This window comes from Phalacrocorax carbo, chromosome 8 (genome assembly GCF_963921805.1).
Source record: "Phalacrocorax carbo chromosome 8, bPhaCar2.1, whole genome shotgun sequence".
Lineage (NCBI taxonomy): Eukaryota > Metazoa > Chordata > Aves > Suliformes > Phalacrocoracidae > Phalacrocorax > Phalacrocorax carbo.
Window position 1 is genome coordinate 2,604,886 of NC_087520.1, and position 17,455 is coordinate 2,622,340.

Genomic DNA, 17,455 nt, shown 5'->3' on the forward strand with positions numbered 1-17,455 from the left:
GAAAGTATTTCCTTTCCAGAGATGTGAAGCTTTTAGAGATTTAGTTTTTTTAATTATTTAATTATATGCTAAATAGCACAAATATTTTTTTCCCCTAAATTGGTTCTGTTTGTTGTAATTTTGCAAAGGGAAGTGCAGTCTACTTGAATAATGTAAAACATTGTGTTCAATGCTAGCGAGCTGAACTGAAAGGAACTGTCCTGTTTGTGTGTGGTTTTTATTAAAACAGGTATTTCAAAAGAGCACAGAGCTTGTGTGTGCGTGTATGTGCATATGTTTGCATGCCTATGTGTGCTTAAATCAGCTAAAAGCTGTACAGGTACTTTTTGAAAGGACATAGATGAAGTAGTCCCAAAAATATTCTATGTCATTATTAATACTAATTGTAAATTCTGAAGCTGTGTAAATTTTAAAGTTACTCAACGTGCCAGACGTCTTTAACAAAACCTTCCAACCTACTTATTTTCAATATCACACTCCAGATTATGATTAATGTGTTGACTAGACTGCTCCTAACCTGTATATGTTATGTCTTTTTGCTTGTGGAAAGGCATCTGACTCATGTATTGGACTTCAGAGTATAAATTAGGTACCTTAATGAGAGCCAGGTGACTTGGTAGGAGGAAAAAAATGAAAACAAACATATACAGTTAAAGAATTGGACAGAGCCAAGGACCTTGGAAGCCAGTTGAAGTTTAGGTCCAAGTTTATTATACTGAGTGTGAAATATCTGCCTGGCTGAATATGTGCCTAGTGTACAATATGTGCTTAGCATAAGCAGCAGAAGTTTCCTGGAGCTCAAGCAGTGCAGCTATTCAAGGTGAGGATCGCTAAGCTGGTAAATGAACGAGACAGATTTATAGATGTAGGATGGGGCTGACCTCCATGGTGCTGCAGTGCCTGTGGACTCCTTCAAGAAATGAAAAGGGGAGGGCTTGGATTATTATTTTTTTTTTAAGAAACCTTATTTCCTTGTGGTAAACTTTTAAAACGTAGCTGTTACAGGCAGTCACCCATCACGAGTGGCTGCCCCTGAGATGATCCACCACCTATCAGTTCTTCCAAGCTACCCAGAGTACAGGTCCTCTGACTTTTGCAAAACCCCAACTGAGGTCAAAGTGATGGAGAGCAGCGTCGCCCAAAGCGATGGGTAAACTCCTTTGCAATCGATTGTCACGGGCTCCCTCCGTGGCCTTCGTCAAGTCACAAATGCTGTTTTTCTCTGCAGAATCAGCACGCGTTCACCGCAACAGTCAGACAGCCCTGCAGTGACCTCAACTCTTGTGAAGACAATTATCTTGCAAAATTTTTTCTAAGTATAGGCCCCGTGGTTTCCAGTTTAGGGATCTTCTTCCTCCTCATGGCCTTATGGTCATGTTATGTCACCATCATTTAAATGGAATCTCTCGCTGAAAATGCCAACTTTGCAAATTGGCAATGCAGCCTGGATCGTCCTTATCATGTGAATCCCGATGAAGTTCTTTTGTGTTTCAGGTGTTATTACTAACAAAAGAAATAACCTGCCCATGTCTCTCTAAAAAAACCCAAATGGATGGTCTTCCAAAGCTGGAAGCATCATTAACATGCCATACGTGGCTGTTTGCATTGCTTCCAAATTAGTTGTGCTCTTTCAGAAAGGCCTACACAGCTGTCTCTGCACAATAATGGCCAAATAATAAGCAAATTATTGAATTCCACTAAGAAGGTATTAAAATACATAGAATACCCTCCCCTTGTGTCCTATACACTCAACTTTTGTGTCTTCTCAAAGCTAAGAGAAGAAAATCCAGTCACAGATAACAGAAATGTGCAGAGGAATTTGGGCAGGAGAAGGGAATCCCGTGTTGGAAAAAACATCTCAGTCAGGGGTAAGAGGTGTATGACATGATGGTTGGCCTAGGCAAGGACCATTTGCCTTCTGCTTCTGATCACCCTTCCCCATAACAAAGCAACCGCAGGATCCTAAATACTACTGGGCTGTATATGTATGTACAGGTGAGCGTGCTTTGATGTGAATGTACATCTCTGTGGACCGTGGAACACTGAAATACCCCAGTGGAATGGTCTTGTACTTACAATGTAAGCTCTTCAAGACAGGGACAATCTCTGTCCAACGCTTGGGTAGAAGTTGGCTGGGTCTGAGCATGCCCCTAACAACAATAGGGCATGACGAGGATCATCTGCAGGAGCTGGAGATCAGCCCTGGGGATCCCCACGCCTCTGTTCCGATGCTGATCTTAAGAGGAGTAAAGCAAGGTGTTTCCTTCCATGCGGAGCCCCGTGAGGAGGGCATGGGGCAAGGTGGACCTGCCGACTGCTCTGCCCTGGCTGTTCCTATCAGCCTTTTAAAAGGTGCTAACATGAAAAACACGCAGAACAGATAAGCTAGCATAAACTATAAATATCATTTGCGTAGATGCATTTAAAAATAGTTGGAAGTGATTCATCACCAGGCAATTTTTATAACTATGGGTAACATGATGTAGGAAAACAATAGTTTGACTGATGGTTTCAACTTAACTTTTTCAATGATTCATCATATTCTGGTTTTGAGCAGCTTTACTCTTAGCAAACTCTTCTACAATTCCTGCCTGCTTAATATCTCGTTCAGTTTGCATCAGTTGGTTTTCTTGAAGACTCCTGAAGTATCTGTGTTAATTATTAAAAAGTTATTGGGTACTGCTTAAGCTGTGTTAGTGTGAAATTGTTTTAAAACTAAAGTCTCAAGCAGGAGGAAAAATAGTACTAAACTAAACCCTGAATGTAATAAGGAAGTGCTGTTTGTGTTGTAGTGGAAACAAGGAGGAAGGAATGTACTTGCTTTCAATTAGAGGGGAAATCTTGTATTTTAATTGGTGGAGTGGTAATGAAGGATTTCTAAGTCTGTCATTTCATCTGATAAAACTTGTGCACAGTGTAGTAATACCAGCTTAAAGCCGCTGAGTTGCCTCTTCCTGAGAAATGTCTGTGGCAGTAATAAACTCCAGGAATTAGATCCATGAGAAAATCCATCCTTGCAGAGAATTTGGAGTTCTGGATTGCCATGCAACTCACAGTAGAGACGTCAGGAAGCGTGTAATGGATCTGTAAATGTAAACTACAAATAATACTCCTGATGGTTGAATTTAAAAGAGGCAGGAAAACAAAATTGGTGAAAGAGCAAGAAGGACTGAACAATAGTAGGGCTTAAGTGTGAACATGCATTAAAATATCATTTTTCAGGCCTTGATCTCATTATTAGTTTTGAATAGTTTTGGCATTATTGGTGTGGAAATTTGCCTTTCTGACCCAAATAATTCCCTTTCCCTTTATGTTTTAGACTTGTGTTAGGATCTGCGCAGGGGGAGTGGACCAGGTGACCTCCAGAGGTCCCTTCCGACCTCAACCAGTCTGTGTGAGATTGGGTTTTATGTGATTTGTTTCTGAAATACCCCACACAGCGTGTATGCAGCAATGGATTTCTACGCCAGTCTATTCATATAGGTATTTCTCTGAGTCATAGAATCATAGTATCGTTTATGTTGGAAAAGACCTTTAAGATCATCAAGTCCAACCACTAACCCAGTGCTGCCAAGCCCACCATTAAACCGTGTCCCCAAGCGCCACATCTACACGTCTTTTCAACACCTCCAGGGATGGTGACTCCACCGCTTCCTTGGGCAGCCTGTGCCGGTGCTAGACAGCCCTTTAGGTGAACAAATTATTCCTAATACCCAGTCTAAACGTTCCCTGGTGCAATTTGAGGCCATTTCCTCTCTCCTATCACTAGTGACTTGGGAGAAGAGACCATCACCCACCTTGCTACAGCCTCCTTTCAGGCAGCTGCAGAGAGCGAGAAGGGCTCCCCTCAGCCCCCTCTTCTCCAGGCTAAACCCCCCCAGCTCCCCCAGCCGCCCCCCAGCACACTTGTGCTCCAGACCCTGCCCCAGCCCCGCTGCCCTTCTCTGGACACGCTCCAGCCCCTCAAGGCCCTTCTTGTCCCGAGGGGCCCAAAACTGAACACAGTTCTGAACATCTCATTCAAGAAGAATCACTGTTTGTGTAGTGGAGATCTCCACAGGACTGATGTCCGGCTCAGAAGTATTTTGTTTATCACTATTTCTTCTCTTGCTCGCCATGTGAACTCACAGCACTAACTGTGGTGGCAAAGGCACGGACGCTTCCACTGGTGAAAAGATTGTTGGGGTTTTCTGGGTGGTGGTTTTGATGTTTGTTTGGTGGTTGTGGGTTTGGTTTTTTTCTTTAAATATAACCAGTTTATAGGCAAGATCAAAGAGTGGTAGATGGGTCACGCAGGAAAAAGTCCTCATTAAGAGGGCTGTCATTTCCAGAACAGCGTGGGAGATGGAGCCTCACCTTTCATGAACATTACTAGAACATTTGATTTTACGTCTCCTGGTTTTCCTATCAGAATCTCAAGAAAACATCAGTTAAATGTCAAAGTTAGTTTCCATTTATAAACAGAACTATTATATTCAGAAGATCTAGGTCAGTTTTCATCTGCCTGAAGAGCAGTGCTGGAGTATTGCCCTGTTATATTTGTTTTGAGAATGTGCCCTGCACATCGCACACAGGAATTTGTATGTTTCTGGGGATAATCTATCCAGCGATCGAGCTTAACGGTATTTTAAAGCTGCTAACAGCAGCAGCAAGGCTACAACGCGTCCTGCTTCCTCCCGGTTGCGAGGTGGTGGGGGTGAGCCGGAGGTGCCAGTCTGCCTCTGTTTACTGTCTGTCTAAATGAACTTTACCCCAGCGCTCTTAAAGTTTCTTCTGGTTTGAGAAGTGGCCCGCTATTGCCAGGGAATGTTTTTGCAAGGCTGAAATGTGCTTAAGGACTCTCTTATGTAACAGAGATAACGCTTATTTGGAATTATCACAAATGATGATGGATAATATCTACTAAAGGCTTGTCTAGAGAAAGTTAAAATGTCATGCGAAGAAGCTGAGAAGTAAACAAGCTCTTGTTTCCTTGATCAAATATGTTTCCGAATACAGCAAGAGTTTTATATTTAGCTTTCTCTCCTCTTAGTGTGTAATCTGCTCTTGGAGCTTTTTATAAGTAGACTTTCCTAAGATCTGGAACAGCTACTGCCCTTCTTTGCCAGTAATTTCAAAGTCAAATATCAAAAGTACTAGGTAATGGAAGACATGCTTTTGTCTGAGTGTGAAGGAAATTCAAATGCGTTGGAAGGGTGGGGCAAGTGATAGCACCTTTTTGGCAAGCCATTTGTTGCTGTTGTCACATACTGTTTCTTTATAGGACTCACCCACCGTGGCCTATCTGGAAAAATGAGCTTCCAGACTTCCACTGATTTCACTGAAATGTAAGGAGATGGTTCCTCCAGGAAGCCAGTTTATCCAGCGGTCTCACTTGCCTGTAGCTGAAGTCAGGCTCTTGGAAGTAGCCGTCCGTAGCCTTTGAGCCTCTCAGTTGATGACACTCCAAATATGCATGAAACGATATGGATTTTGTTTTCTTACATTTTCTGAAATGCAAGGTGGGGCTCAGCAGAGCCCCCGGTAAATGTAAGCTGTGCTCTGGGTTTGTCACTGTGATTGGGTTTCAGTACAGAATTTGCTCAGTTTGCAGTCTGCTCCTCCTGTGGGCACGTCCCTCTGTGGACGATGCTTGGCTATAGGTGCCCAGACAGAGGGTGTGCGGCTCTTTGCCCCCAAATCTAGGCATCAAGTTATTTCAGTTTCAAGTTGCTCAAGCTTTTTTCTTGTAATAAGTTGCTTTTGACATTTGTTGCACACTGTCTTCTCTGCAGCTTCTTGTTTTTCTCTCCTGTTGCTAAATGGTGGGGCTGAGCAGATTAGGAAATGGATTTCCTCTCTCAAGAGACCGAGTAACTGTATGTCTTGGTGCTTAGTTTCACCTGGCTGTCACTACGCTAGTTGTAAAGCCTGTGAATCTATATTGGACCGTCTTAAAAACTTCTGATAGGCAACCACGGCTTTGGTGATCAAATTGATCCTCTGCTGTGACCTGTTACAGAAGTTGTGGGTTACAAATTGTCATTAGCGTACTGATCACATAAAGCATGGGCGTAGAGAAGGAAACCTTTTGGTTGGTGAATTAGAGAGACAGAGGAGAGGAAAATTCACCAGTCTTGGAGTCTAGCATGCCAGGTTTACTTTAATCCATATTATCACTTACGGGTGTCTTTCTGCTGAAGCAAATGTACAGCTCCTTCTTGTAAACTGGGAGCCTGTAGCCTTCATTAATGGCTGGAAAGTTCCAGGACCTCATTTCTTACTTCTTGGGGTTTCATGCCAACGCTGCTTGCCTAAAAGCCAAGGATAAGGAAGACAGAATTTCACTTGATCTAGGAGATGGCTTGTAACTAGCTGAAAGATGGTTTCTGTTGGTTTCATGGATAGAGCAGGTGTCTTGTTTCCTGTCTTCCAAGAACTGAGAAGGTATCAGTGAGGTTATCCCGAGCCCATGGGCAACGATGCTTGCTGGGCTTTACAGTGATGGCTGACTTTCTGAAAATGGAAATTTATGATGATGGCTACAAAGCACCCTTAAAGGCAAGATTGTGCAATGGTATTGAAGCCTGAGCAGTGCAACTTGCAGAACTCCTCTGAAGTCAGTGGCACTAGGGAAGACCGAGGCTCAGGAAAGCTCCTTTCCTTGTTATTGACTGCAAAACCAGTCAATGCAATGGGAATAGCTGTGTTAGAAGAGGCCTGCTGTGTGAGTTTTGCTGACCCATGCAGCAGCACGGCCTTGAATCACAGTGGCCTAAGTGGAGATTATTTCCAAGTCTGAATGTAGCGAGGACCTGAGTACACAGTCAGGACCCAGCTACACGTGGCTCCCTGTTCCCCAGCCTCAAAGCATATATAGTAGTGTGAATATTGTAGTTTATAATACTGCCGCTAATTCTAGACGCGTATGTTACTACGGTGTTCGTGAAACAGGTGGGACACCGGTACTTTGCATTTTTTCAGCTGCGGAGTTCAGTGCTTTGCCAACCCATGAGGCTGAAAACCCATGACTGCAAATGCAGAGGTTTATTACTTAAGGGAGAGGCCAGTGTGGATATAAACCTTTTTTCTTTTTGCTTTTGAATTGTGACTGCTTTCAAGCTAGTGCTTGCAGTGACGAGGGACTTTTTTTTTTTTTCTCTTTAAACACAAAAGCTGAGTTCTTCTATAACTTTGATTTCAAAAAGCTGGAACTTGAAGAAAACATTAAATATCACAAGACGGAGCACAAGAGCTAGTAATGCTGTGCACATCATTGTATACGGTTGTAGTGGATTGCTGCTGTTTGTGCCAGTGTAATTTGGCAAGTGTAAGGGAAAGAAGAAACAAAAGGCGTAGTTCTGGCTGCAGGATCAAAGCATTTGATGAAATGGCATTGCATTTGCTCGACTTCGTGTTTTAATAAAGTTGTATATATGGATAATGTAGAAAGAACAGCGTAATAAAGAGTTGTGGTAATTGATCCTTCTGCTCTTCTATTTTTTAATTACAGCTGGCCTTTGCCGGAGTTTGACCCAAGTCAGATCCGGCTGATTGTGTATCAGGACTGCGAAAGAAGAGGACGGAATGTCTTATTTGACTCCAGTGCTAAAAGAAAAATAGAGGATGTTTCGGTGTCGGTGAGTATTTTACTAATGTGTGGCTATAGTCTGTATTTTTTTTAAATGGCGAGATTGATAAATCACAAATGTTCTGTTGTATTCACATTAACATTTAAATGTTGGTTATATGCAGGGCTATATTTAAATGCCGGTTAAATTGCAAATTATTCAGGCTTCAGTGATTTCACTGATAACAGCTTTAAATACTACGGTGATCTCTTTATTCCTAGGCTCGTCTACTTTCTGCTCTTTCAGAGAGGAGGATTCCTTCCTGGGGCTGCAGCAGGCAATGCTGGGGGGCTGAGGTGGGGCATAAACTGATATTTATCGGTGTGCTTCTATGGCACGGTGGGGCCCGCATTCTTAATGGGATGGTCCTCCCAGCCCTGTGTCCTCTTGTGTCCTGTTTGGTTAGCTTTTGCCAGTGGTTTGTGTGCTTTGCTGACAGTTTTTTCGCACACAGTTACTTGAAAACTTTACTCTGTTCTTCCTTTTGGCATGGTCCGCGTGGTAATTTATTAATTGAAACTGTAATGGATGCAGTCAGATGAGGATACTTCCTTCTAAGGGCTCTGGCCAGAAGATTAATTTCTAGCCACAGTGCTATTGTAAGTGGTTGTGTGAGGTTGGACAACTTATTTCGCTGCTTTGAAGTTCCTTTTCACCATCTCTAAAAACATTTGCAAACCATTTCAAGCTCTGCAAGCAGAAAGCACGGTGTGAACTGAAATTTATGATCCCGGTTGCTTCTACCCGTAGGACCTACTAAGTTCTGTAAGCAGGAGTACGCAAAATAACATGTTATCCCCAAGCCCTGGTTTTCACGTTGGGTTTTGGAGTACAGCCAGAGGATTCTTCATCCAGCTTTGTGAAGTCTTCCGGCCTGTTGCTGAATGCTGCCAGCCTGATGCTTCTCATCCTGGTCCTGAGTCTATGTCCGCGTATCCTAACCTTTGGGGGTCAGTTTGTGTCTTGTCAGGCACCGACTTCCAGCCTTCCCCATCACTTACTCTAGTGCTTTCATAGCCGTGAATCAAGATCCCAATTTCCTAGTTCTTGAGAATTTGCAAAGTAAAGCAAGTTTCACAAATGTCGAATAAAATGCATCTTTCTTTTTAATTTTAACTTCTTAGAATGACTTTATAAGTTCCTGTTTTTCTAGGTGTTCTTGCCAGGAAAACAGGTTTTTAAAGACAAGAGATCTTTAGAAGTGGTTTATTGGTACGAATTGCTGGCTATGCTTATTACTATTAGTTCGTTAATTATAAAATATTACTTCATTAATAAAAAAAAGACATTGGACACTATAAATCCTCTTGCCATATTTCAATTGATTTCTTGAAAGCGTAAAGCCTCTTTAAGATAGATCTGTACTTGCACAGTGAACTTGCAGACTTCACTGTTTTGGTTTATTTCGGAAAGATCGTTGACTGTGGCAGCTCAACAGCAACACAATAAACTGCTGATAATGAAGCTAATACCGTTCCATATTAATCTCTCCTTTATTTTTCTTTGCTAAGGGGAGGGAAATAGCTGTATTCACTGTCTCTGTGTGTGTGAGACTGGTGGAGGAAGGCTGTTCCCAGGGTGTTTGAAATGCCCAGTACTCGTCTCTAGTAACTTGATATATTTCTTCTTTTTTTTTGTAGTATTTGGAGACTTTGAAGGAGAATATATTGAAATAATTGCTTGCCATGATATCTGACTTCTGCAGGGCTCGGATAATGTCATGTCAGGCGAAACTTTCCTCGTAAAACGAAAGTTTGCAATAGCAGAAACATTCTGCAGGTAAAAACGTGCAGAAGAGTCCTCGGCTTGGCTCGCTGCGAGCTTAGTACAGGCTTGTACAGTCAGCAGTTAAGTACTGGCCATTTTCAAGGAATTGCATTGTTTATTTTTCTCACTCTTTATCATGATTTTCATTAACAAAGACACACCCTGCCTATACAAAGCCCGATCTTGGCTCTAAGCACATTCCAAGGCACTCTTGCCCTTTTGCAGCAAGATGTGTGTGGGCTGGGCACTCTCCCTTCTGAAAGGGTATCTGTTCACCGCCCCACAAAAGCCAACGCTTTCTGCATCTTCCCGCCACCCCCTCCCCCATTTCCTAACGCGATTTATACCTCTGGATTTACAAATAACACTGGGGGGAGATTTGCAAGAGTGCCTAGCCGTGGCCAGACTGTTCTGGTTGAAGAGTCTAATCAGTCTAATGCGGAGAACGGAGAGGGTTTCAGTTTGCTTTATGTTGCTGTGCTCTTCAGTTCCCGTTTTCTGTTGCTTATAAGATGTGAAAGCAATTATAATGTAAGAGCTGTATGCCTGCAGCAAGGTGAGATATACTTTGCTCTATTTTAGATATCTAATCTCTACATATGTTGAGATTTGTGCGTGGTGGACTGAGGTTGAACATGGCTCAGTCATTTGAATTCTGTAAGGGAGGGTATGATTATAAAATTCAAGGAGCATCAGAGCAAACTTTTCCAGACACATATGTTTCAAGAAATAAAACAGTAGGCTCTTTTTGATGAGTGAAAACTGCAGAGCCTGTGCTCACGCCAAGCTGGGCTCTAATTATGAGAGCATTACTAGGTTCGTAATATCCGTGAGGGAAACGTGACTACACACAGATATGGATTTTGTGTTTTCATTGCATATTAAGTCAGCCTCTTCATATCTTCAGTAAAGCTAAATATTAGGCAAACAAGGCTTTTGGGAGGGTATTGCACGGAGACAGACAGAAGGCAGCTGAGAGTTTGCAGTATGGCCATTAAAATATTTTAATTCCGCAGGAGAAGTGATGTTTTCCCCAGGTCTCGCTAGAGTTAAACTTGGCGAGCAAAGCCGAGCAGCAGTCTGGTGACTTGGAGGGCTGGCGGCTGCCGCACCGGGAATGTTGGCCGACGGCTGTGCCAGGCGTTCTCACCGAGGCCAGGCAGAGATCCGCTTTAGGCAGCTGTGGGCACTTGGCATGGCGGGGAGGCAGAGAGATCCCCTTTGTGAGTCCTATACCTTTTTTGGTGCTAAGCAGGAGAGGTTCTTCCCTGGCTTTCTAGGGGATGGGCTATCGATCAGCCAGGCTGTGTAAGCAGAGCTGAAAGACTGCTGCCTCACCAGTCTCAGAAAATTGGGTAACTCCCCTGCTTGAGTTCTGCCAGGGCATCTCAGAAGGGAGTGGCTGCCCCTTCCAGCCCTGTGACACTAGGTCATGAGCAAATGCATCAGAACAGGCGTTTGCATATTGAGTATACCAGGGCAGCGTGCGATGGGAGAAGTAGACGTTACTGATGCCTTTACTGAACAGCCTTGGTCCACACCCAAACATCTACATCCTTTGGATTTTTGGGTGTCAAAGTACTTCTGCGGGCAAGCGCGTGGGTTTGAGCCACTGTCTGCTCTAGAGAGTTACTTTAGAGTTTGTTCCTCATACTAAGAAGTGTCTCGTTTCTAATGAGACTGTATTACTTGGTTTGCAGGTGATCCTGTTACTACCTACGACTGATTTCTACTAGCAGACTCATTTCTGTGCTTGTCTGCTCCTTTTCCTCTAACACCTCGCTGCCTGCTCGCGCGTACCGCCGGCCCCGCTCGCCTCCCTGCGTGGAGCCTTGGCTGTGCCAGGCCCTGCGCATCCACCCCGTTGGGTTGTACTGAGTGTCCGAGCCGTGTGTGAACACAGGTATACTCCTCCAAGAGCTGTGATACCGGGCCTGCTTTGAATTTCAAATCAAGCATAACAAGCACCTCCTTTTCCTTTTTAAGGTGCAGAAGCCAGTGCTGAGCTTTCAGCCTTGGCTCTGCCTTTCCTGACCCCTGCGTGCTTGGCTTCTCAGCCTTGACACTGCACTCACGCTAACCTTACGCGAAGGCTGTGTTGTATTTTACTGTGCCGCTGCTGCTGTTGCGCGGCACATGAGTTATGTCACCATAAACATCAGTGTGCAAAGGCCAGCTGGAGTATGAGGGGTTTTCCTCCAAGGGCCGGCAATTGACTGGGATAAGGATGCCACAGAAATGGTGCCACGAGGGAGAAGTGGGGACGGGAAGCCTTGCATCAGGGCTTTCCTCGGAGCAGGCTGAGTGAGTTCAGGGACAGGGGTTAGCTGTCTCTCTTAACTGCTCGTTTCTCTTTTTGTGTTGTCCACTGGTGACTTACGACAAGACGGTGGTTACCATTTGGGACTTGACTGAAGAGAGGTGCTGATGGAGATGTAACAAGCTAAAAGATTTCTTGAGTCTAAAGATCAGCCTAGGGGAAGGTGTGGAGTCTAGGGAAGAAGAAGGGGTGTCAAGGACCATGAGGAAGAGGAGGGAGGAAAGCAAGCAAGCTGTGCACTGTGCTGAGCAGGGGTCCGGAGTTTGGGTGGTTTGGCTGGGAAGGACAAGGAATTAGACAAGGGCAGTGGCTTGTTCCCAGGACCCAGAGTCAGAAGAGGATTTTCAGAAGCAGGGTTTCTTTCGGTTTTTTGAAGATCGGGAAGAGTGGCCCAGGGTGCGGTACTGGAGATTTAGAGGCGCAACAGTGGGCTTGGGTTCCTGGAGTTGAAAGTTCACTTTTGCCATGTAACTTAGTTGTCTTTATCTTTGGGGTAATTTAAGTGAAAGGTCATATGATATTTGATCTCCTGCTGCGGCAATTTCTTTCACTCCAAATGTTATATTTATCCCAAAGTAGAAAAATGGCATGCTGTTTTAAACAAGCCAGGATTAGCCACGTGTTCTAATATACTTCAGCACTGGATAAATGTTGAGCAGCAAATTGCTTTGAGGAATTAGTAATTGGATAGTGAGCCTTTTGCTTTTAGGTGAGTTGTGTGAAACGGAGACTCTGGTCTGTATCTGGCTCTCGGTGGACAGGTTTCCAGTGAGTCAGGCTGAGCAAGACACATACAGACACGGCTGCAAGCCCAGAGTCCCGCCTTCTTAGCTCTGCTTATTCTCTCTAAACAGAAATGAAAGAATACTAGCAAAGGGTTGTCTTTACTTCTTTCACTGACCTCTGAGGAACTTGGCAACTCTAGAAATAAAGGGAGAATGTAGCACTTGACAGCTGCATTTTAAGAAAGATACCTGAATTTTTACAGCAGCATGTGAAGGGAGGGAACGAACGTCTGTTCAGGTTACTCCCATGTCCTAGGTGGATGCATACATTTAATTACACATTCAGACCAACGCATATTAATAAAGCCAAAGAGTTAATTTACCTATTTTGGAATAATTTTTCAGCTTTGCTGAAAAACCTGTTCTGGAAATGAGGTACAGAGCTCTTGAAGAGTGGCAATTTTGCTTGGAAATAGAGATTTCTCTATCACTACCACCCTACTGGTATTTGAGCACCTGCTGTTGCAGAGAGGTAGGAAAGAGTAAACCATATGATGACATTTCTGTTTCCTTCTGTCACTCACAGCCCTAACACACATGCACACAGTGTGGATTTAGTTCAACACACCAGGCTTCTTTCAACTTCCTTATTATCCCCAAACCCAAACTCGCCCAGCAGAAATTCCTCTTCCAGTGCACAGCACTGGACATCTTCTTTCCACTTACTGAGGAATTAATAGACCTTGTGGCAAAGAGTTAAAGGTCTTTGCCGATAGAGGCGGAGGAAAGAGATTCCAGAAGCAGAACTGGAGAAGAGAACTACTTTGTACCCTGTTGTACTATAACGACATTTTAAGCTCTCTTCAGTGCTACCTGAAAGGTCTCCAAGACTTTCAGCAAATGATGACCTCTAATGTAAGGACTGTGAGTGCCAGCAAGTCTTTGGAGCTGGGCGGTATCTGCAGCAAGTTGGCAGAGAAAGAATAACGAGTGTGACCACAGCGGGGAGAGCAGTGTGGCAGCCAGGAGCGGCAGCTGCCCGCGGCATCCTTCCAGCAGATGTTCTGCTCTCCAGCAAACACGAGCATTTCGGAGGACTCCAGCAGCACTTTGCCTAGGGATCTGATTTGTTGCAACTATGTCTATTTGGAAAAAAAAAAAATCCACAACTTTGAAACTTTCCCTTGTACAGTTCTTAAATAATTAGGTTGGCTTTTTATTTTTGGAAACCTGGCTTGAATATCTTACAAATATTATACTGGAATGCAAGTAATCCCACTCCTTCGATGCATAGTATCTTGAGATTTGTAGCATCTAAAATTTTGTTGGCATTTGGGGTCAGAAACTGCCGAGGAGAGGGGCATTGCAGGTGCTTGACCTCAGTGGCCAACAGGTTATTTTTAAGCACATGCTAAGTTTGTAAAAGAGCAAGCACCAAAATTCATCAGTGATCTGCATTTTAGGAGGGGTTTACTGTTCACAGGGGCCTGAAAAATGGTATCTGAAAGATCCTGACCTCCTTTACAGACTCCTTGCAGGAGTCTTGGTTCATTAAACTCCACTGCAAAGACCAAACAGGCTTTTTCCTGGTTTGCTGTTTAAATTAGGCCACTATTACTTCAAGATAGCAGACTCCCCAATGGATCTGGGGAAAGCTGCTGTGCAGAAAAATGCAGTGCTAATGAGAAGAAATTATTTAAAAGTCAGTCATTTGCAAACTTAGCCAGTTTTTGTGTTGTGTTTTGTTTTGGTTTTTTTTCTTTGTTTGTGGTGGTTTTTTTAATGCACAGAAATATTTTTCACCTGTAGAAATGCATTTACTGGCTTTACAGTCTCAAGGAAGCTTAGTTATAATTGTAACTTTTTAGAAGGAACTTTCAACATCTGATGGAAAATGCAAGCTGAAATGTGGTTTGCCTGCAAAAGCTTCTGTAACTCTGTGGATTTTATGTGGTTTTATCACATGATGCTTGCCTAGCCTAGGACATTGTTGTTTGTGTCAGAGATAAAATGCAATTCTAGTTCACGAGTTCCTACTGAAGTCATATGATGATCATTCACATGTTCCAGCCATTGTGTACTGTGCTCAAGCCACAGATACTAGCCATTAGCAAATCTACATATTGCATGAGTTTAACGTACTCACCACGATGTCGTAACGAGAGGATACTACTATGGGAGGCTGTATATGTCAATAAAGCACAGGACTCAGCGGCTGGTGAACGCTTCTTCCCCTCTGCCACAGAATTACTGATTTGTCTGCACATTTTTCCTCAAGGCTTTCTGCGGCAGCAGCTCTCTAATGAGAGCAGCACTGCAGGCTGCCGCATGGAGCTCGATAATCCCCGACGTTTTCTGCTGTTTTGCTAAAGCTCACCCACGTTTAGGGCCAAATAAAAGCCACCTGGCCCTAACTGTGGGTGAGATTTAGCCACAAAAAAAAAACATTAAACTAACCTGCACAACCTAGGACAGAGGCATGGGATTCCCATCTTGTCCCTCATCAAAATCCCTCCACAGCAGCAAGGGCAGTCGTCTTTTTGTACAGTTGTTGCTGATCATTGAGCAGGGTCATGAAGTCACCACCCTGTGCCTTGGGTAATTCACACTTTTCTTTATGCCTTTCCCTTTTTTTTCCTAGCTACTGAAGACTGAGACATACTTATGTTTTTGAATGAAGGGGGAGCCTGTGATGTGGACCAGTGAGTCCAGAGATGACGAGGAAATGGCTTCAAGCGGCGTCAGGGGAGGTTTAGGTTGGATATTGGGAAAAACGTGTTTAATGCCAGAGCGGTCAGGCCCTGGCACAGGCTGCCCAGAGAGGTGGGGGAGGCACCAGCCCTGGGGGTATTTAAAAGACATGTAGACACGACACTTCAGGACATGGTTTAGGAGGCCTGGGGGTGTTGAGTTGATGGTTGGCCTTGATGATCCTAGAGGTCTTTTCCAACCTTAATGATTCTGTGATTCTATAAAACAGCACTGCTGTATTTCCATCTGGCCCTTGAACCTCGCTTCCAGTAGGGTTTGCTTCCAGCTTGCTCCTACTGGTTTGGTGATTGTATAGGAAATATTAATTAAGACAGTCTTAGGGCAGAGTTAGTATGTAATTTTGAGCACTGTAGGCTATTTCTGTCTCCTAGCACTGCCCACTAGCAAATGCCAACCTTACGTGGGTGTGTTGAAGCGTAATGAGTATCTGAAAAATAGGTTGAGACCTTTAGGTGAAGGAGGTTGCTTAATGCTAGTGTAAATGGCATTAACTAACATGGATGCTGATTCTCCTTGGGATGATGAGATTTGCTGGGGAAATCACAGATGTTTTTAAATTGTGAACAAAACAGTAGCGGAGCATCACCCGTGCCAGTGATTGATAATACTGTGTGTGTTGAATGGACACAGATCCTACCCATCCTGTATGTCAGTTCCAGCTCCACGTGAGCCCTCCTAACTCCCTTTTTTGCTAGGCTTTCTGCCTAAACCTCGCTCAGAAATCACCCCTTGGACCATTTCTCCATCATTTTGTGAAATTTTTCTGGCTTCTCTGTAACATGAACTGTGTAATTCACCTTTATTTCAGCCTCACAATTCCCATGTACTGAAAACAAGAGGAACGTGTCTCCTCGGTGCCACCCTTTAAAAAGACTAGGGACTTAGACACAGCTAAGGAGAGACCTATAAAAATAGTATCTTTTCTCTCCACTTATCCTTGTAACATGAATCTCTCTTGAACTCTGTGGTGTTCTTGCTTGATTATTCCTAATCAGTGTGTTTTCCTGTACATTGTGAACTGCTCCTTGTCATGATCTGGACGGCATCGTCACTCTGGAGGGCTGTGCCCATCGCACTGCTGTGTCACCTCCGCCCCAGTGGGCACAGGGAGCAAGATGAAGTCAGCTGGAGCCTATTGTTGCCATCCTGCCTTTAAACACTTTGGTACCATCCCTTCTCCTAATCCTGGGTCTAAAAAAGTCATTTGTGAAGCTTCAGAGACAGATGGCTACTTAGGAAAATGGAGTTGGAGCGATCTATTAGCTCCTGGCTAATTGGAAGTAGAACAGCTCTGCTTTCTTTTGTACAGCCAGGCTGCAAAAGACAATAATAAATATTCTGTTAACTGTTTTCCTGGGGTGTAAGCCTTTCAGCTGTTAAATATCTTACCCAGACAGGTAAGTGTAATGCTGCTAAACAGAGATTTCAGGTCGTGGGTCTTAGTGTGTCACATATGTTGTCTGTGTTTCAGAAGCTCTGCAGCGATGCTCAGGTGAGAGTTTTTGGGAAATGTTGCCAACTGAAGCCCGGAGGAGACAGCTCTTCTTCCCTGGATAGTTCAATCAATTCATCCTCCTCATTCTCTGATCCAAAAGAACAGTGCCCAAAATACCAGGTGAGTCACTTTTCCTTTTTTGTGCACAACCCATGTCGAATACTAATGGCAGGTGAGGTGCTGAATGTTTTAAAATGCTTGAAATTGAAGGCTGGTGGTGGGGAACAGTTCTCAGTCAAAATCGGACTTTGGTTCTGACTCAGTCATGTTTTATTCTGTAGCTTTGGGTTTGAACAAGTCTAAAACCAGCCAGCTGGTTCTCTCGGGATGTGTCTTGAATGGCAGCGATTTCTTCAGGGCATTTGTTCTGTCTCATGACCTGGGTGGTTACACTCATTCGGTACCATCAGACTTGGCACAGAAATCTTATGTTGGTACATACAGATGAGGTAGTTTATTTTACTTCATTGCTAAACGCCAGGGAAATAACAGAGAAACGCGCTATCAGGAGGGATAGTCTGTTTAACAGCTTTATAACAAGGGATTCAGTGCACTTGAGTTACGTTTTACATAAGAGATTTTGGCCATGAGAGTAGCTAGAGTCATCTGACACGGATATATTTCTGTCATCTCTCCTTCCATGGATCACAAGTGTTTTATATTAAGCCACCCTAAAATAGAACTAAGCCCTTCCACTCTTTGTAATAAAGTAATTGTGTGTTTGAGGGAAGCTGCTATCTCCACAACCTGTTCTGAAGTACAGTAC

The 17,455-nt window shown here is 43.8% G+C and overlaps 1 protein-coding gene across 4 annotated transcripts in view; it reads left to right on the forward strand.

Moving 5' to 3' along the window:
• FNIP1 (folliculin interacting protein 1) overlaps positions 1-17,455 on the forward strand; it is a 71,910-nt gene that overhangs the window by 23,534 nt on the left and 30,921 nt on the right. For 3 of the 4 annotated variants that reach the window (XM_064458299.1, XM_064458302.1, XM_064458301.1), the window contains exons 2-3: positions 7,493-7,619; positions 16,666-16,809. In XM_064458299.1, the coding sequence (XP_064314369.1) occupies positions 7,493-7,619; positions 16,666-16,809 (271 nt within the window). The remainder of the gene's footprint in view (positions 1-7,492; positions 7,620-16,665; positions 16,810-17,455) is intronic. The other variant, XM_064458300.1, reaches the window with a different exon arrangement.